This window comes from Rhinocladiella mackenziei (assembly GCF_000835555.1).
Source record: "Rhinocladiella mackenziei CBS 650.93 unplaced genomic scaffold supercont1.4, whole genome shotgun sequence".
NCBI classification, from domain to species: Eukaryota; Fungi; Ascomycota; class Eurotiomycetes; order Chaetothyriales; family Herpotrichiellaceae; genus Rhinocladiella; species Rhinocladiella mackenziei.
Window position 1 is genome coordinate 2,294,616 of NW_013550601.1, and position 27,907 is coordinate 2,322,522.

General features: G+C 50.5%; 9 protein-coding genes across 9 annotated transcripts; 5 read left to right on the plus strand and 4 right to left on the minus strand.

The window, feature by feature from the left end:
* Window positions 1-1,413: 1,413 nt before the first annotated feature.
* On the minus strand, window positions 1,414-2,583 carry Z518_05980 (uncharacterized protein; the record flags this gene model as incomplete). The annotated part of the gene is made up of 2 exons (XM_013416790.1): window positions 1,414-2,397; window positions 2,557-2,583. 2 exons carry the CDS (start codon window positions 2,581-2,583, stop codon window positions 1,414-1,416), a joined length of 1,011 nt encoding a protein of 336 aa, XP_013272244.1.
* A 1,064-nt stretch (window positions 2,584-3,647) lies between these two features.
* Z518_05981 (uncharacterized protein) lies at window positions 3,648-5,322 on the plus strand (the record flags this gene model as incomplete). Its single annotated transcript, XM_013416791.1, has 2 exons — window positions 3,648-4,155; window positions 4,181-5,322. 2 exons carry the CDS (start codon window positions 3,648-3,650, stop codon window positions 5,320-5,322), a joined length of 1,650 nt encoding a protein of 549 aa, XP_013272245.1.
* Window positions 5,323-6,509: 1,187 nt separating this feature from the next.
* Window positions 6,510-8,789, plus strand: Z518_05982 (uncharacterized protein; the record flags this gene model as incomplete). The annotated part of the gene is made up of 3 exons (XM_013416792.1): window positions 6,510-7,432; window positions 7,500-8,174; window positions 8,228-8,789. The coding sequence occupies 3 exons, from the start codon at window positions 6,510-6,512 to the stop codon at window positions 8,787-8,789; spliced, it is 2,160 nt and encodes a 719-aa protein (XP_013272246.1).
* A 311-nt stretch (window positions 8,790-9,100) lies between these two features.
* Z518_05983 (uncharacterized protein) lies at window positions 9,101-9,977 on the minus strand (the record flags this gene model as incomplete). The annotated part of the gene is made up of 2 exons (XM_013416793.1): window positions 9,101-9,529; window positions 9,594-9,977. The coding sequence occupies 2 exons, from the start codon at window positions 9,975-9,977 to the stop codon at window positions 9,101-9,103; spliced, it is 813 nt and encodes a 270-aa protein (XP_013272247.1).
* A 2,441-nt stretch (window positions 9,978-12,418) lies between these two features.
* Window positions 12,419-13,365, plus strand: Z518_05984 (uncharacterized protein; the record flags this gene model as incomplete). The annotated part of the gene is made up of 2 exons (XM_013416794.1): window positions 12,419-12,687; window positions 12,957-13,365. 2 exons carry the CDS (start codon window positions 12,419-12,421, stop codon window positions 13,363-13,365), a joined length of 678 nt encoding a protein of 225 aa, XP_013272248.1.
* A 1,159-nt stretch (window positions 13,366-14,524) lies between these two features.
* On the plus strand, window positions 14,525-15,460 carry Z518_05985 (uncharacterized protein; the record flags this gene model as incomplete). The annotated part of the gene is made up of 2 exons (XM_013416795.1): window positions 14,525-14,604; window positions 14,701-15,460. 2 exons carry the CDS (start codon window positions 14,525-14,527, stop codon window positions 15,458-15,460), a joined length of 840 nt encoding a protein of 279 aa, XP_013272249.1.
* Window positions 15,461-16,380: 920 nt separating this feature from the next.
* On the minus strand, window positions 16,381-18,629 carry Z518_05986 (uncharacterized protein; the record flags this gene model as incomplete). The annotated part of the gene is made up of 3 exons (XM_013416796.1): window positions 16,381-17,330; window positions 17,383-18,116; window positions 18,274-18,629. The coding sequence occupies 3 exons, from the start codon at window positions 18,627-18,629 to the stop codon at window positions 16,381-16,383; spliced, it is 2,040 nt and encodes a 679-aa protein (XP_013272250.1).
* A 1,004-nt stretch (window positions 18,630-19,633) lies between these two features.
* Z518_05987 (uncharacterized protein) lies at window positions 19,634-20,518 on the plus strand (the record flags this gene model as incomplete). The annotated part of the gene is made up of 1 exon (XM_013416797.1): window positions 19,634-20,518. The coding sequence occupies one exon, from the start codon at window positions 19,634-19,636 to the stop codon at window positions 20,516-20,518; it is 885 nt and encodes a 294-aa protein (XP_013272251.1).
* A 5,302-nt stretch (window positions 20,519-25,820) lies between these two features.
* Window positions 25,821-26,567, minus strand: Z518_05988 (uncharacterized protein; the record flags this gene model as incomplete). The annotated part of the gene is made up of 1 exon (XM_013416798.1): window positions 25,821-26,567. The coding sequence occupies one exon, from the start codon at window positions 26,565-26,567 to the stop codon at window positions 25,821-25,823; it is 747 nt and encodes a 248-aa protein (XP_013272252.1).
* Between the last annotated feature and the right edge of the window lie 1,340 nt (window positions 26,568-27,907).

The window sequence follows — 27,907 nt, forward strand, 5'->3', positions numbered from 1 at the left end:
GGGGAGACTGCCTTGCCACGTCTGCAGGTGATTGTGGCGTGGTCATTCAGCCGGTTCAATTAGCCCCGAGACGAGATTAGAGGGACCAGCGTTGGCTTGACGGGCTGCATATGAGCAGGCTGTATAATGTGTGCAGGTGGCTGATTCGCAAGAGACGCCCGACTTCGCCCACTTCACTGGAGAGCAGAGGTCTACACATGTAGACTCCAGCACAGCCATTTATATAAGTGCACGACGGTGTAGCAACGAAGCAAGGCTGCTAATTGAGAAAACAGTGCCGTGAGACTGAGATCTGACTGCATCGACCCAACGCGGAGCCCGGGAACGACCTCGCCATGTCGTTGGCGACGTTGGCCGCGGGAACCATCCCATCCACCCCCTCCGGCATACACGCAATCACCACGTTGTGCTAGCGGATACACCCCAACACGGAACTGTCATGATCCTGCGGGTCTTGTCCGGTTATCATCTCATGTTCATCGTCCAACATGGCCATCGCGGTAATCATGAATAGTGAGGCTGGACATTGTGAGAGAAGTCTATAGAAGACAGGGAAGGTAGCCGCAGGAAGGATCAGGCTGAACGGGAGTGTGAGAAGTACCCAAATTTTGAAGGGTGGATAGTTCGTCTAAGATGAGAGGGCCGGCGTGCCAGCAGGACAAGGGCTGAGATGGACGATGAGGGAGAAGAGCGAAGACATTAATAGGGCCCAATCACCCCGGTGGGTAACAGGAAGAAATGTCGGTCACGCTGAGGTCGAGAGAGAATCGTTTAGGGCGCAGAGAAAGGAGGTAGAACGCTGGGCGGACTTTCATTATTACCACGCAATAGAGCAGTACAGGAGGTGCCTAACTAGGTAGTGCGAGTACATAAGAGGGGGGCCGGGTTAGGATCCCCCAGTATCCTAAACAGGTCCTATCGTCTAAAGTTAATGAAAGTTAGTGTTATGAATAAAGAGGAAGAGGAATGACCAAAGGGCTCAGGTAAGCAAAGCGGCGAGCCGGCTAATCAAAAAAGGAGGAAGGGCTGTAGTAGCCGAGTAGGAAGCGAAAGGCATAGAGCAAGTTTCACCGAGGCCGATGTGCGTCATAGTCCATCGATGTTCGCTTCGCAGACGTAAATGGTATCTCATCCTAGAACTAACAACGTCCCAACATCTACACAATTGTAATGCAAGTACCGATTTGAGGTGGAAAGATATTAGCAGATAGCGTCTGAGTCAAGGGTGGAAACGCACTCACCGCCATCGCTTCCGAAGTCAGGATCTAATCACGGCGTTGATCATGTCCAGACAGGACTAAAAAAGCGATACCAAGGCCAAGAGACAGAAAGCTCAAGATCACATATGAAGCGGACAGTGCAGAAGACCTTACAAGCGATTCAGAAGCGCTATTGCCCTGGCGTAGAGTAATGTTAACCGTCCTTTCCCGTGTCTTCGTCAGAACTTGAATGGTCAACCCGCTTCATCTTCTCATGGTGTTGTGCATCGGTAGACTCGAGTTTGTTTCCTTTCTTCGATAACGGCCACCATGATTTTGAAGGGCCGTCGCTTTCAACTGCTGTTGGGCTGCTCTGGTCCTTGGTCTTGCCTTTTGTCTCTGTCCCTGTGCCGCCGAATGGCCACCACTGTTTAGCGTCGCCTTTCCTCGTCGCCTGAAGGTCTCTCTTGGGAGATTCGGCCAGTTGCCGTTCGCAGCCCTTGATATGGCGTTCAAGCACGTCGATCATGTCTTTATTCTTCTCTCCCTCGAGCCACGACCGCGCTCTCGATAGGTGGATGGAGGAAGATCGTCCTCTATTTCTCTTCTCGCTTAGTAGTACGTCGAGGACATCGGCACGTCGGTGGAACAGCGCTGAATTGATAGGAAAATCAAGGTGAGGGATATCGCGGGCCATCTTGCTGATGACGTCGATGGGTTGGCCGCATTCCACAGCTCGTGTCAGCGGTCCGCCCATGCGGGATGTGTAGTTGTGAGTCATTTTGTTCAAGGCTCCGTGGTCCAAGAGAACGTGTATGAAAGGCGCGTTATCGGCACCCCCTTCGCAAGCTTTACTCAATAAGCTCGTCATATGGTCTTCGTACTCAAAAAAGGAAATTTCAGGTGTGTGCGAGCAGACCAGTTTGAGCAGACCAGGATCCAGAGGCGGCTCCAGAAGTGCGCCGGGAATTGCACCGTCGCCAAGTTCGACTTCCGGGTAGACTGAATACAGGTATCGAACAATCGGCTGTTGTCCATGAGAAATGGCTGCGGCGAACAAGTTGCTCGTTGTCGGTGCACTCCCTGGTGTTCTTTCGTAGTATCGAATGGCAGGGCTACCATGCTTGATGCCGTGCTCATTGAACAGTATCTGTAGCTCATCCAGTCGACCGGCACAGCAGGCTTTCAGCGTTGCTTCCTGCCACTGGTCAGGAGGACGCTGTCTCGGACTCGGCCATTCTGAAAATGTGTGGTGTAGGTTTCAGAAATGACAGAAGTTAACAGAATTTCCGTACAAAGTCGATGAGGCTGGACTGTTATATGAAGGGGAAGCTTTTGACTAGCATGGTATGCTTACATCGAGCATCGCAGTCAGAGGGGACATTATTGACGGCGCCTAGTTTGGTGGCGGAGCGCTCTCTCGAGACCCACGAATACGCGCTGGCCCCTGTACGGAGAACGTAGTTTTGTTCACCATGTATGAATTGTTGGACTGGTTTAGGTCTTTTGTGGTTGCCTGGTGGCACGAACGACTGCTTGTAACCAGGAGGCCGCTGACGCTGGGCGTCTATCTAGGCTCTACTGCCGACCTACTTGCCGGCGGCACAGATGGTCACATGAAGTCACATGATGTTGTCAAGCCTTGGTTTTCTGCTAATTTCGACCTCTTCAACTGTCAAACTGGGTGCAACTCGAGATATATTGAATGCTCTGGGCTCTCCAAATGAGTATGGGATAGAGCCCATCTATATATCTATCTACGAGGTGTATGTTGGCGCTGTTGCCTGTCAATGGTGTTGCACGCCAGGAGGTTTGCCATGAACAATAGGCTATCGTTTGTTCAACATCAACTCACAGTCCAACATTTCGCGTCCCTGCAGTTGTCTGTCACTTTCTATACTGAAGTGGATTCGTATAATTCTCGCCTGGGTCTTGACAATCGGCCCAGTCTTTTGACCTCGAGATGTGCGGCATGTTTTTCGGCTTCGGATCCTTGGCTGACAGGACAGTGGTTGTTTCGTTGAGCCTCACAGCTCAAACGCTTGACCTTACGATGTCAGGCTGGGGAATCTGCCTCGCCGGCGCTATGTCACTTTGGTGTTAAGCGCTTCATTGTACCGAGACTACGGAGGCCGCGCTGCTCTGTCAGCGAAAATCCAATGTGACGTCTGAAGATACAGTATATGAAAACCTTCCGGAGGACCATTTCCGTTTGCTCCAAATCCATGGCAAAGTTGACGGGAAATTGTATTGCAGCCTGAGGGTTTTCTCTATGAATGACGTACCAAAGTTCCGCGCTCTATCCTACACATGGGGTCCGTCCGTACGTACCAGGCGGGTATGAAGCCTCTGAATCTAACGATGGCGTACACGCAATCATTGTGAACGGACAAACGGTTGAAGTTCGTCAGAACTTGTTTGATTTTCTCGATGAAGCGCATAGTCGGAATGGACGGATACACTTCCGGGTTGATACTTTCCACATTTGATCCCGCCAACGATAACGAGACCGCTAACGGAATCGAGCATGACATATTCGAATCACACATTGAAAGACTTATGAACTGGGACAGTCACATCTACTACTGGATCGATGCACTATGTATCAACCAATGGGACGAAGAGGAGAAGGCCGAACAAGTCAATCTGATGGGAAGCATCTATGAGGCCGCAGAGGTTGTGATATTGTGGCTAGGTAAAGCCGACAAATGCACTTCGGACGTCATTGGAATGATTGACCGCCTGGCCAAGGTGCACGACGAGGGCTGCGAGACAAGATATGACTTGCAATCGCCAACTGCGCTTGACACATTATTGAATCCGGAACAGCGACGCCATCTAGGATTCCAGCGCTTTACCCTGCAAAACTGGGTTGACCTCATCCTCTTCTTCGAACGGACGTGGTTCACCAGGGCCTGGACACTACAAGAAGTGGCGCTGGCTCAGTGCGCAGCTTGTTATTGCGGTTCTTACAATATAAGTTGGGGTGCGATCCCATTCGGCATCACTAATGATGGAGCTCACACCCCTCGCACCTATGCTGAAGTTTTTGTCTCTCCAACTCAACATCAAACGAACCAAAGCTCTTTCTCATGCTCGCCTGGCAATGCTGATGAGAGACCTTGCCTTTGGAAATGCAGATGAGTCCGAACCATCCGGAGTGTTCAATCCATGCGATCAGATCTTTGCATGCCTTGGCATCGTCAGGAAGGCCGCCGCAAACGTAAAAGGAGCTCCTCTTGGAATAATACCCAATTATCGAAAACCTATCATGGACGTCTACACCGAAGCAATGACTTATATCTTGACTGGCACTGGGACACTATCGCCGCTCTCGAGAGTTCAACATTCTGCGGAATCGAAAGGAATTGGTCTTCCGTCATGGGTTGCAGACATGAGTGCGGCTCGGAGCACAAGACTGCGAATCTCTAAGGGCTTCATTATCAGCGGATATACTCTCACGGTCCATCTTTACAGACATGCGGCTGTAACGCATGTTGGCGATTCGCGGGACGAGATGTGCGAGTCTAATACCTTGGATAAGACGGCCCAATTGGCTCTGGCTCGCTCCGAGTTGACCTCTGCGCAGGGTTTACTGATTGACGATGTTTGGAAGACGATGTTGTGTGACGTTCTATCTCCACGTCACCGGCGGTATTCAGATAACGATCTGCGGTCTGGTTTGACCTGGTTCCTTAAGTGTATGTGCTACGGGCTCAGCTCTCAGGTGAGCGGACCGAATCACGCCAACGATATCCGCTCTAGGACTAAATGGCTAGAGCTGCTGGCAGAGAGGGATGACACGGGCACCATCCTTTCTCCAAAAGCGGTCATCGCTTCGTTTCGAGAGTCGGATCGCGAACGAGGATCACAGCGGGCAGAAGCACTCATATTCGAGCAGTTGTTTGACCGCAGCATGTCTGGTCGGCGATTGTTCCTTCTCGATACCGGAGAGATCGGTGTCGGTAGTGACGATATCCAGCTAGGCGATACGCTATGTATTATTGCGGATGGCGCGAGGACGCCGTTCGTGCTTAGAAAGGCGTCTTCCGCAACAATCAACACCTGGACATTAGTTGGTGAAAGCATACGTACGTGGGATCACGTATGGCGAGGCAGTTGATCGCGTGGAAAGGAATGGTGAATCTTGGGAAGAAGCTTGTATTCTTTGAAAGGGAGGAGGGAGGCTGTGCGTGTACTTCCCCCATAGCACGAGAATGGTTGAGCAAGAGACTGCCTATGGGCCTTTTGGAGCACTCATTGTTCATCATCAGTTACCTGCCTCGTGGAGCTAAGCTCGGTAATCCACAGATTTGCACACTGCTCGTTTACTTACACTTCAGAGTAGGCGTCGAACATAGGAACAGTTTACCTTCAAGATGATTAAAGAATAGGAGCATGAGAGGAGGAGAGGGTAGCAAGGGAACTCCCCAAAGTTGAAGAGTTGTGGCTGAATCTCGCCCTGCTCTCTCCAGCTGGGGTGGGAGCGTCCGCCCAAGCCGTGGTCAGGATTGCACAGCCACATCTCAATTGCTCAGTTACTTAGGGGCTCAGGATAAACTGGCGGATGCTCAGGTCAAGATCCGTATAGGAATTGTTTATAAAGTTGACATTCCTAGGTGCAAATAGGGTCACCGTATCGAACTCTCAATCTCCTTTTTAGAGAGGTGATAATTGGTTTAGGCATAGTGGAACCTAATCTGGCTCCTTTTGCCTGACTGCCCGTGTATCGCTGAACTTACCAAGTCCGAAGTACTTCTCCAGTCTACCAGTTTGCCCTGTCCCTCCGCTTCATCCAACCTCTACCAAAGACTTCATCGTTCCCTTATTCACATTAATTACTCTGGCTAGTCGCACAGCATCCTGGCCTCCTCGACTTGGCCCAGACGGTGGACTACTGCCGCGCTCGACTTCGCATACCAGCCCTAACATCTGTCTGTCTGTCGACTCATAGATCCAAGGCCTCGCTTCAGCCGATCTCGACCGCTTCCAATATCCTCTCCTACTGCTTCGCTTGTCGATCTTCTTCTCCTACCACTCATTCGATGCTTGTGCTCGACATCCTGGCGCACGCGATCTCTGCGCTTTAAAGAGGGGGAGGACCTGCCTAACGCATCCTTCTTCAGCCCTGTTCTCAGGTGCTACGACCCAGCTTCCAGAAGTATGATCTATGTAGACTGATCACAGCGGATTTAATCCACTTCACACTTCTTTCAATCTCCCGGCTACCGACGTTCATGTTGAATCACTGCGGGAGTCTCTATACCTTCCATTCCCCCCGCTCCCATTCCGACTCGAATAACGACCGAGATGATTTCTGACGAACATTACGACCTTTGTCGTCCCATCCTGGACGATGCCACCATAGAGGAAGAGGATAAAACTGAACGTTTGGAGGATCTGCTTCGGAAAGACGGAAGACTGCGCGGCGCTGCTTTGGAAAATGCGGTTCTAGATGCACTGTGGAAACATCGAAATGCTCAACGTGGAGAGACATCTGAGACGCCCTTGCGACATCATGTCATTCGCAAGTCATCTCCAGCGCCCTGGCAGGTCAACAGAGCTCCCACACCCTTGGGGTCCCCTCCGCCACTTTCTTCCAGCCCTGCCCTTTCAGTGGGATTTCCAGCTTCGCGCCCCAGCTTTTCCCGGCAGAAGTCCAGCGTACAATCTCCCTTTGCCTCTCCTCGGCCTTCACCCCATCTTGGTTTAGCACAACCCATTCCCCACAGCCCGAGCTTGAATGCGTATGAATTCTCCGATGCTAGCCCGGCTCCAGACATCTACGGCGATTATGGTCACGAGAATGTGGACTGGCTTTTGGCCGACGAAACTACAAGCAATGCCTCTTCCACAGTTACTGGTGCCCTAAGTGCTGCAGCTCCTGAATGGGTTCCTCAACCGGACATGAGTCCGTACGATATTCTCCGCTCCGTCCTGGGCGATCGAAAGACAGATGATGAAATTGAGGAAGCACTTAACAAGCACTCATATGACTTGGGGGCCACCATTGCGTCTTTACTCGGAACGGATACGGCCGATGCTCAATACACTGCAGTCCCAAGTAATGAAGCAAATGTTCTGGTCGGCAAGTCCATGGCCGTCAACCAAATCCGGCCCTCGACGCCTGGTACGGCAAAGAGTCCTATTGTTTGCAAATACTGGCTAGCTTCGGGCTCATGTCTCCGTGCTGACTGCCGATTTGCACATGATATTAGCGGTTACCTCTGCAAGTGAGTCGTTTTCCCCTTTCCCTTTTTCCTTTCGCGAACATCGCGACCACTCACCCATGCATTCTAGATATTGGATGAACGGAAATTGTTTGGCCGGCGACGCTTGTCAATTTTCACATGATCCGGCACTTTTGATCAATCACCTTCACACGGGGGAAAGCAACCCTCCCCAGACCTTTCAGCTCCAAGACCAGTACGATCAATTTCCCTCTCTATCGAGCCACAATGTAAGGAGCACACTCCAAGCTGGTTTGGTAGCAGGGAACACGTTCATCCCCACCAGTCAGAAGGGAAGAGCAGCTCTGGGCAGCATTGGCCCGGGTTCTAGACCTCACTCGAGACCTAACTCGCGTCATCAGAATCGACCGGAGACACCATCATCACTAGCTATGGATGATCCCGAAGCATTTCCAAGTTTGGGCTCTCTTGGTACAAAGCGAGGAGCCAAACATCACGGTCATCGATCTAGGCATGGCCACGGAAGCATGGAAAAGGAAACGTCTTCTTCTCTTGCTGACCTTGTTCGCATGTCACCATCTCCGGCACCCGGACAGGCACGAAAGGTCGAGACTAGTCGCAAGATCAGAACTTACGGAGGATCTGAGAGTGCAGCGGCACGAAAAATCCCAGAGCCTCAACACATTCCCTGGCTGGAGACTGGTTCTCGCGCCAATCAACAGTATCTGAAGTACAGGCAAGAAGCTATCAAGCATGGCAGCATACGCAATAAATTCTTGCAAAGGTGAGATTTTGAATCGAATACAATGGCGTCTTTCATCACTGACCATACCAAAGCGCCGCGCAAGCATGGAACCGTAACGATGCTCGTGCAGCGAAGGCGCTCTCATTACGTGGGCAGGCCGAGAACGACGCAATGAGAAAGGCACACCGAGAAGCAGCAAAAGCACTGTATGACGAACGAAACAAACACCTCTCGACAATGCCGACCGATGACGACGAAGAACTCTATATTGATCTCCACGGTCTCCATCCAGAAGAGGCAATCGAATACCTGGAAAATATTCTCCTCACACACGCGAAACGGGGCCGGAGGATCATTTATGCCATCACAGGAACTGGACATCACAGCAAAAACGGCAAAGACAAAGTCGGCAAAGGCGTACGCAACTGGCTGAATGAATGGGGATATATCTTTCGCGAGTTCAGCGTTCCGGGTGAGAGAGGAGGATACATTGGTGGTGTACTAGGAATTGATATCACGAGTCATAGACGACAGCCCATCTCGGCGGAGGCAGGCTCGAAAACCGAGGAAGAGGAGACTTCTCCCACGCCGGCTGTCGCAACCGCGGTGAGTTCGAAGATACAAGTGCTGAAACGTGAGGAGGTGCCCGTTTGAGAAATGATCGGAAGGGAATATGAATGGGACTTCTGTGCTTCAAGCGACAATGATCCAGGCACAGGCTGAAATGTGTGGCAGGTAAAATTCCCTCCACGGTCGATACGAAGATATCATCTCCTCTGGGAACTGTTGGTAGCACTTGGGGCAGGGTTGGTTCCATAATTCGGACCTGATACGAGTAAATAAGAAAATTCTGTTCCTCGTGGCATGTCCTCTGATTCACACGACTTTTTCCTGTGTTCAATATCATATCGTCACTCAATGTTGAGTCAGTTCCTTCCAATCCTTTCCCGCTTCATACATGGTGTCTAACGCCATTGCACACCAAACATCTTGCCAACTTTCCCCTTGACGCCTCTCTCCGCATCTTTATTCTCTAGAAACACCGTCTCTTGTCCCTTAACAGTCAAACTCAAAAGTTCATATTCCAATCGATCCCCATCTCTTGGTCGGGTCATATGCACCGCCACGACTCCCTTCCCTTCGGGTCCCTCGACATTGAAATGCATGCGAAAATGCGTGGTGCCGAACTTGTCGACTTCGGTACTATGCGCCAACGGTCTTGCGCGGGCCCACTTGTTCGACGTTGGTTCACCGTACGCTTTAATCTGGGACGAAGGGCCGAGTAGTGCGCGGCACTCGGGAGAGGACTTGATGCGTTTCACTGCTGCGTTGAATTGGATCGTGGAGCTGTCGGGAGCGAAGAGTTCGGTATACAAAAGGTAAGAGACGGTGACCTGATGGGCCGGCCGGGTTAGCATTTTATGTATCTTCGTTCTTGAGGGCAATTATGCCGCTCACCGTTCCAACTAAGCCCAGCGAGACGAGCAGGAAGTTGAACGTCTGCTGAGTCCCCCGCGCAGCTTTCTCCCCCATGCTCAATTCTGACCAGTTGTAGCGCCCGTCATCGCTGGTTACGGTAATGGCTCGTCGGTTCGGGCCCGAGCTTGTGCTGGCATAGCGGGCTGCTTTGCGCGCTCGACGGCAGCTGGCCGGTCTATTGAAGATACGAGAGTCGTTAATGAGACGGACCTTGGTGTTGGAAGAAAAAGATCGCGCAGCTATGAAGGAAAGAATGGGAGAAGCGGTTATTGAAGTGGGAGAAATTGGGAATTTATCCAGTCGTGTGCCGGCTTGAATGTGACTGCGGCATCCGAGTTGGAAGGTGCGAGCTTTGCTGGACATGATATAATGTATTCTCTCAAAGTGCTTGTTCTCTTTTTTTTTTTTTTGTTTCGCGAGGATTGCATCAACTCTCCAATCGCATCAACACGACATAGAGGGAAATCTGCTGCTGAATCAGGCAGTTGGTGCCGCCACTTTCTGGAGGTGGGTCTTTCTCAATGCTAAGAATGCCCGACCGGTTCACAACGAGTACACCTCTCTTGTCCTGCTGTATGCCGTACACAAATGTACGAGCAATGCCGACAACAGTAATAGAAGCAATTGGACAGGACCTCTTCCATTAAGTCCTCGATATCATCGTCGAGACTGTCAGGACGGGAGAAGCGCCAGTGAACGCCCTCAATATCGGTAGACATTCCAGCCAATGAAAACTACGCTCTCCGATTGTTATTGGCCTAATCCCTCAGGTTTACCCCATGCGAAGCTCAGCTTCACAAATTCGGTGTTCATACTTTAGGCTCGGCCTTACTCGCATATGAAGACTTTGTGAAGATTTGCAAACTCGAGCTCAGAATTAGGGTCATTCATAACACAGCTGAAGAAACCTTGGTTCCATATCTACCTCGATGTCTTGCAGCTTTGCCATAATATGTGTTCCCTATTGTGAAAAGGTATAGTAAAAATTCTTGTACAGCCATTTCTCCGGCCACACTAAGCTGATGCCAATTCTCCAGGCCCGAAGATCGATGCCAATTCCATAAGCCGCCTGATCTGGCAACCGTTTGACCGTCAGTTCGAGGACTTGTTAAGAAGGCTTGAGAAGCATAAGATTCTTTTCCACTACGAGGTTTCCACGGCCTCAACGCAGGAGGCAATCAGTTTTATATGAAATATGGAGCGAACATACACGAAACCGAGAAGCTGCATCTCTCAGACGAATATTATGAGGCCAGAAGAACGATGTCATTGAGTCAGTTCCTGCTGAATTGTCGCTGCTTGTGTACATACTGACTCATAGGTTCCAGATGAACGAACGAAAGGAGTCCAAAATGGATCAATCCTCCCCCAATGACCAGATAAGTTTGAGCAGGGCTAAATCAAAGAACCTCTGGTCTTCATGACTGCATTGTGGACAGTCGAGTGTATAAGCCGTGGCAATGCAAAATGAATGATGCGGCGGCAAGTTTTAGAACTAGAACTTTGTCCATTCAAGGTACGAAACCTCCCCCACCAAAGTTTTGCCCCTCCTTTTGGACAAGGACATTGACAGTGGCGCAACAGAACCGGGATATGGCAAGACAGCTTTGTACGCCGCCATTGTCGAAAGCCTAATGCCAGGAGAGATGAAGTTGAGCCTGGCACAGAGAATCCTCACAACACCATCGTCTTCTTCTTTGGCAGCCGGTGGCGGTTCTCTAGCAGGCCTTCAGACGCTTCTAGAGCATTGCTGGCCATAACGAACAAGGCTGTCGATATTGCGTCTGTTAGTCTTGGCGAAAAATGCAACGGGCCAATCAGGCGCAACATACAACGAGATTTTTGCGGTTCTGAGCATGTTTCTCAAATAACTTGATCGTGTATTCCTGATTTTGGATGACCTTGATGAGTACTCGGATTGTCTGAGCCTCTTAAACGGCTTGAGGATGCTGCATCCAAGACCCCCAGCTGCGGAGCTTTGTCGTTCAGCCGACCAACCATCCGATTGCCTGCACCCGTGGACACACAATGCTTACACGCCCATTGGACACGCTCACAAAAACATACAAGATATTGTGAAACCCCTGCGATCAAGGGCTGAGGAACTGGTCTCGGTAGGGTTCTTACCCAGGGAGCACCTTGTCAACAGCACAATGAAGAAGATATCTCGGTGAGCAAATGGCATGTCCCTCCGGGTCAGGCTACCCATTGACCATTTGCAACTGTCCTCATTGACCGCGAGGGAGGGAATAGATGCCATTGGCAACATCGATCGTCTCGAAAGCTTGGATGCCCTCTACAGTGCAATCTTGGAGGCCATAAAAAGCCAATTTCCTGGAAGATCTCGACAAAATGTGGTGCGGATATTCAATGGCTGGAATACGCACTTTGATCTCTCCACATTAACGAAATTCGGGCAGCAATTTCCGTGCCTTCTGACAGGGTTTAACCGCACGTCTTTATCGCCAGTTCGCCAGTCGGTCCATTGCTGCCACTCGCCTGTTATATCTTTGTCACCCTGTTCCGGCCGAACCTCTGGGACGCTCCTCCTCAGGGAGCCGAACAGCTAGGCCGCTTCAATCCACGCGGTGATTTTCTCTCGATTGTAGAGATACCAGATTGACAAGTTGCTGCCAAGAGACCTTCATCAGCGTTTCATGTTGCTCAGTTCCAGTCTCTTGGAGCGAATTCACCAGATGGCCGGACCAGGATTGCGCAGAGTATCTCAAGAGCGGAAATCTCTGCTCCGTGACGTCGGCATTAGGACTCGTCTTCCACCTGAAAACTGGATTATAACCTCAAACATGACCGGCCCCGCGAACAGTTCATTCAAGCTACTTTCCGAGTTATTTAAAGGTTTCAGCCTCCTCTCGGATGATCTGGCAATGCTGAAAGAGTCCTGGGCGTATCTACTCGAATCCGAGCCAAACGAAATCTGGGAACCTAGCATCCCGGCGTTTGCTAAATCTCGTCTCTGGATAGCAACACCTCCATGCTCGATTGATCCGTTTAGCTCTTCTCAATTTCAAATTGACTCGATGTATCACGGCGCCATCCCAAGTTTTGAACACGGGTGTTGAGGTCGGTATGGTCAAACTAATCCCCCCGGAGTGAGTGCTATTTCATTATCACCGTGCAAGCTTCAACTATCGAGCACAATGAAGAATCTAGATCATCAGATCGCGTCGCTTCTTGTGTCCATCAGTCATGATCTTCGTCGCGTGGTGATCTTGGATGTTATAATTAAGGTCTCTATACCACATCTTTCGAGGGCCGAAGTAGCCTGCCGCTCTAACACCGGGATCATATCTCCAAATCATCATGTGTTTCCGGTCCTTTCAGATACCACCTCAGCAAACTCCTCGAAGTTTTATTGGTCCGCGAACTGGTTTCTCGGCTCAACGCGAACAAAACCTCGACCTCACCGCCCGTGACTATAACAATCGTCAACCCGGGTCTATGCGTATCCTCGCTCGACCGAGACTCGATTCTCATCTTGCGAATCATCGGGTACATCCTGCGCTACTTGCTTGGACGATCTCCTGAAGTCGGAGCCCGGACGCTCGTGTATGGGGCATGCGCGGGCCCGGATTCACATGGCGAATTCATGTCAGATGGACAGAACCAGGGCGTTGAGCAATGGATTTACTCTGACATGGGCAAGAAAGTGCAGAAGAAGCTGTTTGAACAGACGATGAAGGTCCTGGAGGCGAGAAAGCAGGAAATTGGAAAGAAAGTTGGCCTTGGATGAATAAGGATGAATCTGCAGGGGTTTCGACCCAAACTTGATCGTCTGAAGATCGCCAAGTCGATTTGTCCCGATTCACGACGACATGAGAATATTCAAATAAGTTTCGGATTTGGATCGATCTTTCTCACTGTTTGCTCTCTCCCTTCGCGTCAAGGCCTCCCGGTAAGGACAGTAACGCCACCATCATCGTGGGCAAGCAAGGAGATGTTGGGCATTGCTCACGCTTCTCCCTTCGAATTGCACGGCCGATTCCAGTTTTCTGGCCTGTCTTTGTCTTCTGAAGAGGTACACGCATTTCACTCCACGTGCTCTCACTTCTCCTTCCCCTTTTAGAATATTGGGCAACCCTTGACTTTTCATCAAAGGAATACAGCTTCGGATCTCTGTCTTGTCCGTCTGCCACGTTCGAGAAACTTGAACACGGATTCAACAGCCATGCGAAAGAATCTCAGCTCAGCCGTATGTCGGGCTTTCCACTCCACTTTCTTCACTCTCCCCATGTGGCTGAGACAGATCACGAGTGGTCACCCGAACTTTTTGGGCTGTGAACAGTGTCTGAGTGGTGGCCAATTGCCCTGTCGCTTGCCGTGTCTAGAGCTTCATGGTTCTTCAGGCCACCCAGTCGACTCGCGAAGAGCTACTCTTCTCTCTCAAGGGCGTTACACTTCCTTCAACAACTCTTCAAGGGTCTTGATTCCTCGACAACTATCAAATCATGAGTAGTTCGCCGAGACCCGAGACCGAGACCCGAGACCTCAACAAACGAGCCTCAGGCCGATCGCACCCAATGAGAACGGCGGTTAATCAGACCTCGTCTCTTCCACCATGTAACCTATGTTGGTACCGGACGGTTTTCTCTCAAGGCGCCAGCAAACGAGCCCAACAGGATCGCTCTGAACCCTTCAATGACGAAAAGAGGTCAATAATTCTCCAAATTTCACGAGGGGCAAATAATTCCATAATCAAGGGACAACAAGTGCTTACTCCTTTCGTCCAAAGAACCTGACCATGATGTGTCACTGTATTGCTATGTTCTTTTTTCTCACCAGGGCGCGGCTAGCTTCAGCCCTCGGCCGTTCCTATAAAGAAAAGGACCCCTATACTTTTGCATCATGGTATCCTCAGATCTTGAAAAGCTAAAGGAGACAAATGCCCCACCATGTCACGCAGAATTGACCAATTTCCGGAGCCAGGCCCCTCCCAACGGCGCGTCAAGCTTGTTGTGGCAAGTGTTAGCCGGTGCGTACCAACTTTTCCCTTCCTATGAGGTCGACATCAATGCCAAAGCTGATCTGACTGACGTTTTCCCCATAATCCGCGGGATTATATGTGCAGAACTGGCACATTAGGCCTATACCAAGCACTCCAGATTCTAGGCTACAAGGTGTATCACATGGGCGAATTGGTGCTTGTCGGAGGGGTTCCGCACATGGAAATCCTCGACGAAGGCGTCCGGGCCCAATTCAATCGCTTCTCAGGAATCTTGCGCTACGACAAGGCAGAATTCGACAAATGGTTCGCCGACTACGATGTCCTGATCGAAATCCCAAGCTTCTTCGGCCTCGAGATGCTCGAAGCATATCTTGCCGACCCCGAGGTGAAATTCCTCCTTACGGAACGCTCCCCGGACAGCTGGGTGAAGTCGTTTAACAATTTCGTCGGCGTCAATGTCCAGGACTGCGAGTCGCCGCCCTTGAGTATCCTCCGTTACTTCAACAAGACGCTCCGGTACTTCTACCGGGTCAACCGGGTCATATATTCTACTTTCAGCGAGAATACACGGATTGGCGACCAGCGGAACGAAGAGTATCTGCGACAGAATTACGTCCGATATATCGAACGGGTCAAGAAGATTATCCCGCCGGAACGACTGTATGTGCTGCGTCTAGAGGACGGCCTTGGGTGGAATGAGATCTGCCCGTACTTGGGCAAGCCGATTCCGGATGTCAAATATCCTCAGGGCCAGGAACATGCGGACCTGAAGGCAAGGCTCCTCGCGCCTTTGATACGGGATGCCGTGATGAAAATTGGGCTCTTGACGGCTCCGGCTGTGGGTGTTGGGGCTTGGTTTGCATGGAAACGATTTGGACGATGAGAAATTGAGGAGCAGAGAGGCCGTGAACATGATCGACATCCTCGTACCCGGCTTTAGAGGTATTTCTGCTTTAGTGATGATACTCTTCACTCTTGGATAGAGGAAATAAGAGATGACTTGCATTATATAAATAACGCAACTGAGTAGATCGAGAACCGCCGTGGTTCAGGCGATGGTGGCTGAGAGATAGACGGCTCCTGACAGTGCTAGTCGGGCTGGGAGCGGACTTGAGTGGGTGACCTCATTAGCCTGCGCGACGAATCTGCCCCGTTGTTTCTCTGCTATATCTCAAGTGTTGCGATCGGGTTTCTCGAGGTTGTTGCATGTAATTTTTTCCTCAGACCGGTTATTTTGATAAAGTCTCAGGACCAGGATTATCCCAAATAATTACGTCGTCTTCCACCAAACCGAAGAAGCACGACATTGCCATTCCAGAACTCTCTCCAGAGTTATCAAAGAGCATACATCTCTCGTGTGAGAAACGGTGTAGTCACATGTAACACTTTCGGGACTTTTCAGCATGAATTGACTCCACAAGCCCACGCTACGGAACCTTGTAAGCCCGTTATTTATTAGGACAGGATTTTACGAGTTTGAAAAAGGAATAAAATAGAATTTTGACGACGATACATTGCCGGGTTCTCTCCTTGCTTTCGGCAATCATATCTCTGTTCTTCCTCCAGATCAAAATGACGACTCGTTGTATCACCTCATGCGTCTTTCCACCGCTCTCATTTAGATCTGTAGCCTTGGGTTGTATTCCTCCCACCTCCACGATGGTGGAGCTCTTGCTGATCTCACTTTCTAACCTCTTTTATCAACTTCCAATATATCCATCTACGCTGAACCCATCTATTCTCATTCTCTCCGCCAACCCACCCCCGCCCCCTCCCCCACACACATATATCTCTTCACTTCATTTATCCCCGTCTATTCATCGAGCTACGACTCCTTCTTCTCATGCCCACTTCGGGCTTCTGCATCTCGCTGTGACTCGTCCTCCTCCTGACAGGCGCAGAGGCAGTGCCACTCCCGCCTGCACTGACGGCGATGACACCATCGCTCTTTCCAGCCGCTACTGCACTCTCCAACTCATAACTTTCGCCTCTCTCCAAACTGTCATCAACGGCAACGGTGTCGTCATTCTCATTCGGCGCCGTGAGGTCCGGGGAACTCGGCTCGCTCTCTCCATACGCGCCACCGACAGATTCCATGACAAATGCCCCTGCAGTCGGTGCGTCCAGAGCCTTCAGCTCTTCGTCCCGGAACCACTTCGGCATCACCCATGTACGTAGAGGGATGAGCAAGAGGATGATCACAGGGAAACCAATAGCCGCGATGGTCTGAGAGATGGCGAAGGTAGCGCCAAAGCCGATCAATTCCAGGGCCACAAATACCCAGATTGCGAGGCGCCGCTCGATTCGTGCCAGTGGATCACTTGCATCGGTCAATTCCTGGTCACGGGCCAGGAAGAGCATTTTCTGGGTGATTCCATTTCCCACGAGGGCTTGGGCACCCATGACGAAGAACAAGCCGGCCAGCACGCCCTGCGGGATTAGATGCAAAACCACCAGGAGTGGTCCCGTCATGGTGACCAGGAACAAAAGACCTTGCGCGAGATTGCTGAAACGCTGTTCGACGACATGGTCCGTGACGCGGACGATGTGTCCTCGTGCTTTCTCGTCAACCACTTGGCGTGTCACGCAGAGAGAGTTGGTGTGGAAAGGCGCTTGGGGAATGAGGCCGTTCGGGAAAGGAATTCCCAAGAGCCCCGCGATGCCCGTGGTCAGGCCAAGAAGAAAGATATCCCAGTGAAAACCAGGAGGTTTGCGCAGGGGAAATTCCGTGCCTTGGGCGATAAGCGAGGAGACTGGAGACGTTAGATCTGTGAAGAGGCCTTTCGGGATCATGGAGCGACATACCATTATGATCGAACCAGAACAAGACCGTCAACAAGACCGCGAAAGGAATGGCAAGGAAGACATCTCCAACGTCGATATCCCAGAAATGCACGAACCACCCTCGATCAGCAGTGGGAAAGAAAGCCTTGCTGGTCGGCAAGGTTTCGACGTGCACATCTTTCATGTGGCCAATATGAACGAAACCGGTGAAGAAGACAATAGTCAAAGGTGTTCCGTAGTCTTCGATAAACTTCCTCACATGTCGCTGTAGCAAGTTGCTTTCACCAAGCACGCCACAGCCATAGGCGAAGCCCAACACCAACAAGCTCACCATGATGGAGAGATAGGCACTCTCGGCACCGGCCAGGCCCCACTGTCTGGTCAAGACCTGGATCCCCTTCTGCAGATAGATGAAAGCGACGTAGAAGCCAAAAGTATCACAGCTGAAGCGCGTGACGTAAGTCAGGGCGTTGCAACTATTGGTGATGGCGAGGATCCAATGCATGAGGAGTGCCCAGATGCCGATCCAGGCCATGAAGGAGAAGTAATTTGTTCCTCGGGGCACGACGATATCGTAGACCGTGTAGGAGAAGACCGTGATGGGCCCTGTGACACCGACGATGACGAGTGGTTGAGCCGCGAAGACGGAGAAGACCACACAGCCTAGCACCGAGGCCAGCAGGACTTCGTTGACGCCGTACGAGTTGTGGGTTTTGGTGAACATGTCGAGCGAGAAGGCCAATGCTGGGAGGATACTGGAGAGGTGATTAGTACTTGAGACTGGTTCTTTCACGATGGGCGTGGGGGTTTCGGAGGAGATCACTGGAACAGAAATCAAGACAAAGTTTCGGTAGGTAAGTCCGTTGGACGATGGAAAATGCGATCAATAGATATAGATATTGGCTGGCATACTTGGCAAAGTACATATAAACCGTGGCGGGGATGACTCTATAATCCCAAGCATCCTTCCAATCGCTCCAATAGTAGGGAGCCCGTCTCTTGATATCGTCAAACATGCCCTGGAACCAACGAATCTTGTACCATTTTGGGGTGCGGCGATGGGAGGATCTGGTCGTCTGACGCGAGATGTGCTGCGAGAGGCGTTGAATTTCGTCTGGGTCAGGTCGCGAATGAGTCGAATGAAAGGACGGCCGGCCCGAGTGTTGCCATGGCTTCTTCTGCGTCGAGTGAGAAGAGGAGCCTCGTCGGATGAGGGCGGGCACGGTGCGAGAGGCAGTGGGAGAGATGGTTTCGGTTTGGGTGGCCATGTCGTCGGCGATGTTTCAGCTCACGATATCTATGGGCTCCAATATAGATGGAGAATCAATTAGGGTCAGAATGGAAAGACAGAAAAGAAATGCACCGATCGAAATAGAGAGAGAGAAAAGAATATGGCCATGCCTTGAGAGCGTCAGATATGACCTTGTAGCGGCCTCAGCAAAAGCCTCAAATTGTTGAGGATGGCACAAGGTGAAAATTGAAAATGGCGGTGGATCAGCTTATAGGGGAAGAAAGGGGGGGAAGCCGCATGAGGGGCGGTGAGACTCAGACTTTTCACGGAAAATAGTTGATCCGGCACTAAACCCCGCACCTAAGAAAAGGGCATGACTGACGACAATCACATGACGTCACATGACGCTGGATCCCGTGATCTTCATCGTCGATATGGCTTCCCCCTTTTTCTCTCACTATCGGACGCCTCGCCGACCACAACTAGGGGCCGTGGAAGGATATTCCACGGGGGGTAAAAGCGTCGCTTCCATATTTTGGCGCTTAGCCCTCCAACCCCCAGGGGTCACTACGATCGAGATTGCCAAGACTTCGAGGTCATGTGATGTGACGGGGGGCACGTCACGTATTTGGCCTTTTTGAAGTCACGTGAGCAAAATTGAACCCTCGACAAATTCTCGCGGGCGCAGGGGGGTCGGAGTCTAAAAAAAGCTTCGCTCCACGCTACGCTTTAATAAGCAGCTTAGCAAGCAAGGCCATCTAGACATTCTAGAGCAGGGCCTTGCATGTTCGCTGGACATAATACTAGGCCAATGGTTCTGTCTTTGATTTCTAATGTCTTCAATCAAGACTCCCCAAGCTCCAACCATTTTCTGACTGCTGGAGATGCGAGTCTCCGCAGTTTACCCTAATGTGACATCCTCGACAGCAATGATGTCACGGATAAAGGAGTGAACAGCCACAGCCGTATCGATTCTATATCGTCAATTCACTTTTTGCTTGTTGCTGCTGCTTACCCGGTTTCCCCAGATATAAGTCCCACATGTCCATCGCCCGAAGGCCTTTGGTTCACATGTCCAATCGTCTCAGGCAACAAGCCCAGCATATGACCACATCAACTGCTAGGACCAGCAATATGTCAGAACCACAACGACCCAACATCACTCTATACACGGACGCAACGCCGAATGGGATCAAGATATCGATTGCTCTCGAAGAACTCGGCATCCCATACAAGGTCGAGCACATCGACATCTCGACCAACCGACAAAAAGAGCCGTGGTTTCTCGAGATCAACCCCAACGGCCGCATCCCCGCGATCACCGACACGTTCTCTGACGGCAAACATATCCGTCTTTTCGAATCAGGCAGTATTTTTCAGTATCTTGCCGAACAATACGACAAAGACCACCGGATCAGCTACCCAAAGGGTTCTCGCGAGCACTATGAAGTGAACAACTGGTTATTTTTCCAAAACGCCGGCCTGGGCCCCATGCAAGGCCAAGCAAACCATTTTGTCCGGTACGCGCCAGAGAAGATCCAGTACGGCATGGACAGGTACGTGAACGAGACGCGACGCTTGTATGGGGTACTGGACAAGCACTTGCAAAGCTCGAAGTCGGGGTTCATTGTTGGCGATCACATTTCTATCGCTGACATCACGACAATTGGCTGGGTGATTTGGGCAGGCTGGGCGGGGGTTGATATCGACGAGTTCCCGACGCTCAAGAAGTGGGAGGAGATGATGTATGCGAGGCCAGGAGTGAAAAGGGGTTGTGACGTTCCGAAACCACTGAGGATCAAGGAGCGTCTGAAGGATAAGGCAAAGATGGAAGAAGATGCGAAGAAGGCGAGTGCGTGGATTGTGCAGAGTATGGAGGAGGATAAGAAGAGAAAAATCCCCGAAGCTCGAGCTATAGGTACGTGAGATGATGAACAGAGTAACGTGACGGGAGGACACAGCTCCAACTCCTAACTAGTTTGCTATGGCTTCATTCTCTCCCCATCCCTCCACGATCAACATGAAAGGGGCCAAAACAGAGCCAGAACCTGCACCAGCGGTAGCGTTCTGGGAAGGCCCAGGAGCTGGAGAAGGGAGCTTATCAGGGAGTAAGCTGCATCATAGATCTCTCTCTCTCTCTCTTTTTTTTTTTTTTTTTTTGGGAAGACTTTGGCTTTTGGGCAAGCGACCTGCTCGTCAGGGCAAGATCCGCAACCTTCCATGCTGCCTTCTCTTGCATGGTCAGGTCAGTTCAAGTCAAGTGTGCAACCTTTTCTTTTTTGGTAAAAAATGGGGTGGAGGGGGTTCTATGATCGTCTTGACGCATTGCATTGCGTCCTCGTCATCGTCGACAACGATGACGACGAGGATCAAGGGGAACAGAGGGAATCTGAGATCCTTGTGCCTTCTCAAAAAGACAGCCATGAAGCTTGTATGTCACTCTTCTCTTACAATTGAGCCGTGAGTCATGATCCATCACAGCCTTGTCCAGCTATCTCGGACGTGGGATGTCGACTCGGGGATACTAGAAAGTATTGCTGGCCCACGCAAAGCAGAGAGGATCAACGCAAATGCAATTTTGTCCCAGTACCGCTGAGAGTAGCTCCACAGCTTCCATGGTACCTTCTCTTGCATGTGTGTGTGGAAAAATTACTGGTGAGTCGCCTATCCGGCTGATTTTGTGTAGCATATCTTCCAAGCGGTACCGTAACATGGAAAGAACGTTACTCGAAAGCGGAACCAGGTGCAGGGCCTATCGGATACATCTCCCCTAAGCCTTGACGGATTCTTCGCTTCTGTTTCTTGCAAGACGTCATCTATCCAACTGAATATTGAGCATTTAGCTAGTTGCTAGGTTCAATGTTGGGGCTTCAGTTGCTTCCATAGCTTTAGAAGGAAGCTATATGCCCTTGCTAGTAGATACATAGTACCTTGAGAGAAATGCAAGTTTCGTTGCCGAAGGATGTGTGGAGAGAGACCAACGACAATACTTGCAGAGCCACTGGATTGTCGCCTTGGAGAAAAGAAGGCTACCGCTACCTCGAAATGCCAGGGGTGTTTGGGACAAAGATGACGTTGTGATCCTTGCCAGAAAGGCTCCAGCATCGTCGGTCTTTTGGGAAAAAGGATTAGGGTTACTCCACGGTCCTCGAAGAATGGGTCTGCGTACCACAATATATTGTTCACTGCGGAGGCTTGCCCAGCCCTACACCTTCACGTTCGTCCTTGGTGCTACATTGTCTCCTCAGTCCTGTAGACTATTTGATATTTTGCCTGCTGGGGCCTGCATCCACGCGAGGGGACGCTGCACCAACAACGCAACGATGCAGCCGGTGTGGAGGACAATCACGAACAGAAACTTGTGTAGCGAGTAGATTGCATGAGACGGCTCAATTTCGAAGACGTTGTTTGCTTAGTTGACATGTCGACACGTCGGCGATACATCGGAAGGAGAAGTGTTATCCCTTAATGGAAGTCGCCGAGAAAATTTTGGGTGTTCGGTCGCCAGCTTAGCCAAAGCGGCGGTAGCTGGCATGCTGACTCTGCTCACTCAGCCAATTCGAAGCTTTCTGGAACGCTCAGTCAGAAGGAGTTGGAAAAATTCGTATTCTCCCGGCTCGGCGGCTAAAATGCTGGATCATCAAAAACCGGGGGGCTTGCCTCTTTTGAACAGGAAACTTTCCTCTTTGGGTAAGCAAATCACTCCTGTCATCCAATCAAACAGTTATATCGGATTGATACCGCCCTGGCCATGATGCGTGGGCATACTGTCGCCCAGTTTCCTCGCTCTAGAATAGGAAAAGCTTAGGGGAGCTTTTGGGACAATTCTAAAATGGCCCGAGATACGCAAGTCGTTGATCGTTCCCATACCAACAAAAAGCTGATCAAGGCACCGCTTTTGGACAGGGCCGCCGCTCAATACAACAATTTCAAGAGGGAAACTGCCAAGTACGTTTTCGGGCTGGACTGATTGCATATTGTTGAGACAGGTGGAAATGCCCGCTCGACGGTATTGAATCGAACGGTCTACATGACACGCAGTCTGGAGCCACTTTTTTGCATCAAACGTGTCAACTCGAATCAAGAAACACTCAACATTTTCCATCGGGATACCTCCAGACATCCGAGACAAAGTTTGTATTGATGCATCTCCTCGATTGATGTAGCAGCCAAGACTTGACGACATGCGTGGTATAGTCGCATGGGGAGTGGTAATATCATTATGTGCCCGGAGTTGAGACATGCTACTGGGCAGATATCTTGTGATAACCCGGACGCGTTCAAACATGCTCAGTCAGTATTGAAGCCTTGTGGACGCTCCAAGGTCCAAGTTACTTCGGTTCAGTGATCATTCGAAACCGGTCAAGAATCAAAACCTCGCTTGAGCTGTAAGTTTAGACGAAAAGACGTCGCCGAGGAAACTCGCTTGAATCTGTAACACCTTCACAATGCCATGGTTAAGCGAATATGCATGTCGCACAAATATTTGTGAATTGTGACTTGTTATGTTAGCTAATACATTTGCATTAGAGAAAACAACGGGACACGGGGCCAGTGCGTTTCAGGTTATACGAGTGTGGGCCGGATTTCTCGGAAAGCGTATCGAAGCAGATGAAGGACTGATTGGAGGAGAATGATGGGGAACGGAGGGTTTAGCAGGAAGAGGGGGTAGGCACGTGACGGACCGGGTGTCGAGAACTACTCACGGGTTCTTTCGAAATGACCGACGGAAAATGAATGATTGTCGATGACATCCGATGTCCAATGTCTACTAGATCTCAGGTGGCGATCATAAACCCACTTCGGAGGGTTATGGATCCGTAAGGTCCGAAAAATTCTGCGTCTTGTTCGGTGCTCCATTTGGTTGTTGATGAGCTGTACAAACTATAGGACGATATGAGGCAAAGGTATGTAGGGCGTCTACTGCATGTGTGTGGGTTGTCTGTCTGCCTTTCTGCCTTGCCTGCCGTAACATGCATACCAAAAAGCAAAAAGTCAAGAAACAAGGGCCAGGTGGTGAAGAGCGACGGACCAAGCCGGGGAAAACTTGAAAGAATGCAGGACTCCGAGATCAGTCAGCATAACTGACTTACCCAACCTTTCCTTGTTGCGAAGCTGCAGGTCATGTGAAATGTGGGTGTGAACGGTGGATGTCGACTGAGTGTTGGACAGCCTGAAATGAAACATCCGTCCAGTGACATTTGACGCACTGTGCATGGTCATGTACTTACCGTTGGGCAAATGTTGGCGAGGAGAAGGAGGGGTTGTGGTATGCCCTTTGCCTACGTTGTTGTCGTTTGTCGTGTGGGGGTGTTGATCCCTGGGCTAAGTGACTCGTACACTGGTACTGATAGAGTACTGGGTCTTTGTCAGAGGGAAGAGGACAAGAAGGAGGGATGAATAAGAAAGATTATGTGTATGACAACAATTACCCGACTTCTTGGTTCCCTACCTGCGACACAAGCACATGGGATGGAAGGATCATCAAACACATCTTGATCACTGATCAAACATGGGACTTGGTACAGTTGTGTAGGGTTCGGTCTTTTTGGACCCCAAGGTCAAGGATCAGGAGGATTCAGGTATCAGAAATCAGATCCTCTAGACCCTTTTCTATCGCCGAGAGGGGACATCCCTTTTGGGAGGCCTCAAGAACCAAAAAGTGACCGAAAAGGCTACTGCTCGTGGGAATGAGCCAGCACACAGGTAGCAAACGAGCAGAGGAATGGTGCGCCTGATCACCTCAATCCGACCCTGACCACTTTGAAAATATGGGAGGGAGGGGAAGAACAGGACATGTCCCTATCCATGTCAGCCCAGCAGAATACTCGACCGTGATACGGGGATGATTGGTAAACAATCGTATAGAAATGAAAGTTTGCCTACCCTGCTGCCCAAAAATTTAAAATCAAACTCGTGAAAGTCGAGGGTGCTTATCCAAGCAATAAATTATTCTGGAGGGAAGCGTGGGCGTGGGCATAGGCGGCCATGCAGGCATCGGTGAACCAATAAACGGGGGACCGAGTGGCAAAGCAAACAAGACACAAAGCATCTCGGTGATCAAAGCAGACAGAACGAGAGATTCGATCAAGTTCTGTGGTGCAGTACCGGTCATTGTTGTGTCGGAATTTTGCTTACAGAGTTAAGCCAAACCAGTCAATCATCGGCTTAATTAGGAATCAATTGTCTGGAAATCGTTGTACGGAGGAAAGTCGCGAGAAGACGAAAGGCTTCTTCCCTCTCTGGGTGCAGTTGGCGGGCTCTTGGAATCTTCCCTTGTGACTGGGTGTCTGAGAACCCGCTGACTGAAGAGGGGGACTTACTGTGTTTCGTACAAGTGCCTGAGGATGACCCAAATTTGATCGAAGGATCAAACGACGAGCCCCAACTAGATAAGCACTCGGACGAAGGAAAACATGAGTGTCAGAGGGACTCGGATTCTAGCTGACAAACTCCGGGACCGAAGCGAGCGCAATGGACGCTTACTAGGTCATCCGTTGATCCCCAGCAGAAAGCGACAAAGGATTGGAGGATTACTTCCATGGATTTATTCGGCCGCGAGAAAACCCGCCCTTCCGAGTTGAACAGCAGTGTGTGGATTACTCGCGAGGGGAAGGAAAGCGAAGCCGGTCCCGACGAACGCGAGCGAAAAGGCCAGAAGCGCCCAAGCGCTACGGGTCCTTCAGCCCCGGCAACCGATCAGCGTGACTCACGGAAACTTTCTTCTGTGGGGTTTGAAGCAAAAAGAATCAAACAATCGAAGAGAACTGGCAAATTAACGGTGAGAAAGGAACAAAGGAGTGAATTTTTGGGTTCACTATTTATCATTTTGGTCTCAACCTCTTCTTTTGGAGGGAGAACTATCTGCAGTGGAGTAGTACATTGAGTAGAGTCATTTTGAAGAAATCGGTCAGTAGATGGCAATCGATCCAAAGAAAGATACATTTCAGTCTCATTGATTTCCCAGGCTGGCATATTCTCAGCCACGACTACTGGGGTTCGACAATGAGTTTGATGTCCTTTCTGGTGTCGATGCTCATCTCTGGTCTGATCCCCCTTGGGACTGATTTCAGAATACATGATTCATAAGTTGTGTTGAATCCCACATATCCAGTTATCCAGAACACCATGCTCGTAAAAGACATGAAAGGCTGTTAAAATGCCAGATTCGCTAAAGGACGCTCGGGTATCACTCGCCAAAGGTCTCAAGGGCAGTCAATCAACCTGCTCAATAGGCAGCGATTATGGTTGGCTGTTGCCTTGACGGCAGGTAGAAGCCTTCTTGTTCGAAGGCTTCTGACTCTGCATGCGATAACGAGGTGTTGTCCTTAGCATCGTAGAAGGAAGTAGTGGCGATGGCCTGACGTTGCTTTTCACTGAGGACTTCTAATGTATTGGTGGGGGGTGAAGGCGGTATTTGTTCGTCTTCTGAGTCCGAGTCCGTATCGAGGCTCAGTTCAGGAGGGGAATGTCGAGAGGCAGTTCGGGTGAGAGTGAGGTCGTCATCTGTCTCCTCGTCGTCTTCCATGTCGGAATCAACTTCAACGGCGGTGACATTGGTGGTTGGCTTCTCCTCGACCTCATCCTCAGATTCCTCGTCGGTGCTCTGTGCGTCTTCGGGCTCCCAATCGGCCTCAGGCTCTTCCACGATGGTCTCGACATGTCGATGTCTGGTTTCCTCTTCCTCTTGCTCTCCTGCCGATCCGGAGACAATGTTGTTGAACCACCGTTCTTGTTCTTGTTCGGCATTGGCCAAATCAAGCATCAGAGAGTCGAGCATGTTGGCGTGTCCCACCAAGAGGCGGAGATCGTGGTCAGGCCGGGCCGCCTCCTTGGAGAGCTTACCACGGGCACTGTGCGCCAGGAAATAAGTTTGAGTGATGCTCATCTTCTGTTTCTTCTGAGGACGAGTGTAGATGGAGTTGGTTGGTGATTTGGGCGCTGTATCAGCGGAGAAGGTGACGGTGGAAGGCATCTTGGCTGGTGGGTTGGCTGGTAGTGTTGACGCTTTGGTTGTCTGTGTTGTGTGTATCGTCTGTTTGGTTGGACTAGATGTTCATCGATGTGCTTCTTGTTGTAAGTTGTTTGTTGATGATGAGAGAAGAAGGAAGTGGCGGGAAGGGTGGGTGGACGAGTTCTTTTGTAAACGTAGAGAGTGGAGAGTAAGAATGGTGCATTTGACAACTAACGTTAGGATTATTGAAGGTGCCTGAGTAAGGAAGCCAGGGTGTAAGGAAAGGGTGGGGACATACGGTGCGCAGGTCGTGCGTAAAGGCCGAGTGCGAAATGACAAGGGGGGACTGGCAGGGGACCCTGGTCCTGGTCCATTTACAGCCCACCTTACTTTTGATCCTAAACCCGAGTGCCCGTATCCAGCTCGTACAAGTGGTTTAACGACCAAGAAGCGGTGTTACCATCTCTCCGCAGGAGGAAATTCTACTGCTTTCCTTCTACTAGCTTTGGTCCAGGCTGAGAAATCGTCCCGTCGGCCGACCTTCTCATGACGTCCTCATTTTTTTTGCGGTGCTGCTTTTACGCTGTCTCCCTGCCCGCCCGACTCGGTCACGGCTTGCAGGTAAAAACCTGGCTGCCTGAACAATCACTCGGAGGGTTTGTTAAGCCATGCTTCCAAGATCTTGTCTCCGTTACTCTGCTCCGATATGCTCTTGTCTCGCTCGGTTTACCAGTTTTACTTCCGTATCTGTCCATTCTACCGACTTTTGCTTTCGTTCACTGAATTGGCACTAGTCCTGCATTCGCAAAAAGTCCCCGGAACAGTAATAATTGTCACCTCTTGTGGCTGATCTCACATCTCAGTTTGTCGTTCTTACGGCATCCTGTCGTCTTGACCACACCATTGGTTATCTCCGCGGTGTACCTCCTGCTCCCCATCCATCTCCACGGGTGAGTACCAAAACATCAGGTGCTGGTTTTGACGATGGTACTCGTCCGTTTCCAAGTACAGATAATTGAGGATTACTAGCACGACTGGCTCGCGCTCAGCAACTGATTTGAGATTGAGAAAAGAGATCAGACAAGGTCGATTGGCCTTCCCCAGAAACCTAACGAGAATGCATTGCTGAGAAATTCACCTGGATGTTTTTGAGTTTTCCCCCAGCTCTGCTTTGTCTTGGTAAGCCATACGTTGCAACCAGCAAATACGCACCCTCTCTGTGGCCACCACCATTTTTTGCTCCCGTAATCTGCCTGAGTTTCTTCCATGTTCCTTTCCTTGCCAGTGGTTCTGCGTATGCGTGCGCCTTCCCAATGAGTAACCCCCATGGCAGAATTAATAACCAGGTGCTGGTTTCAAAG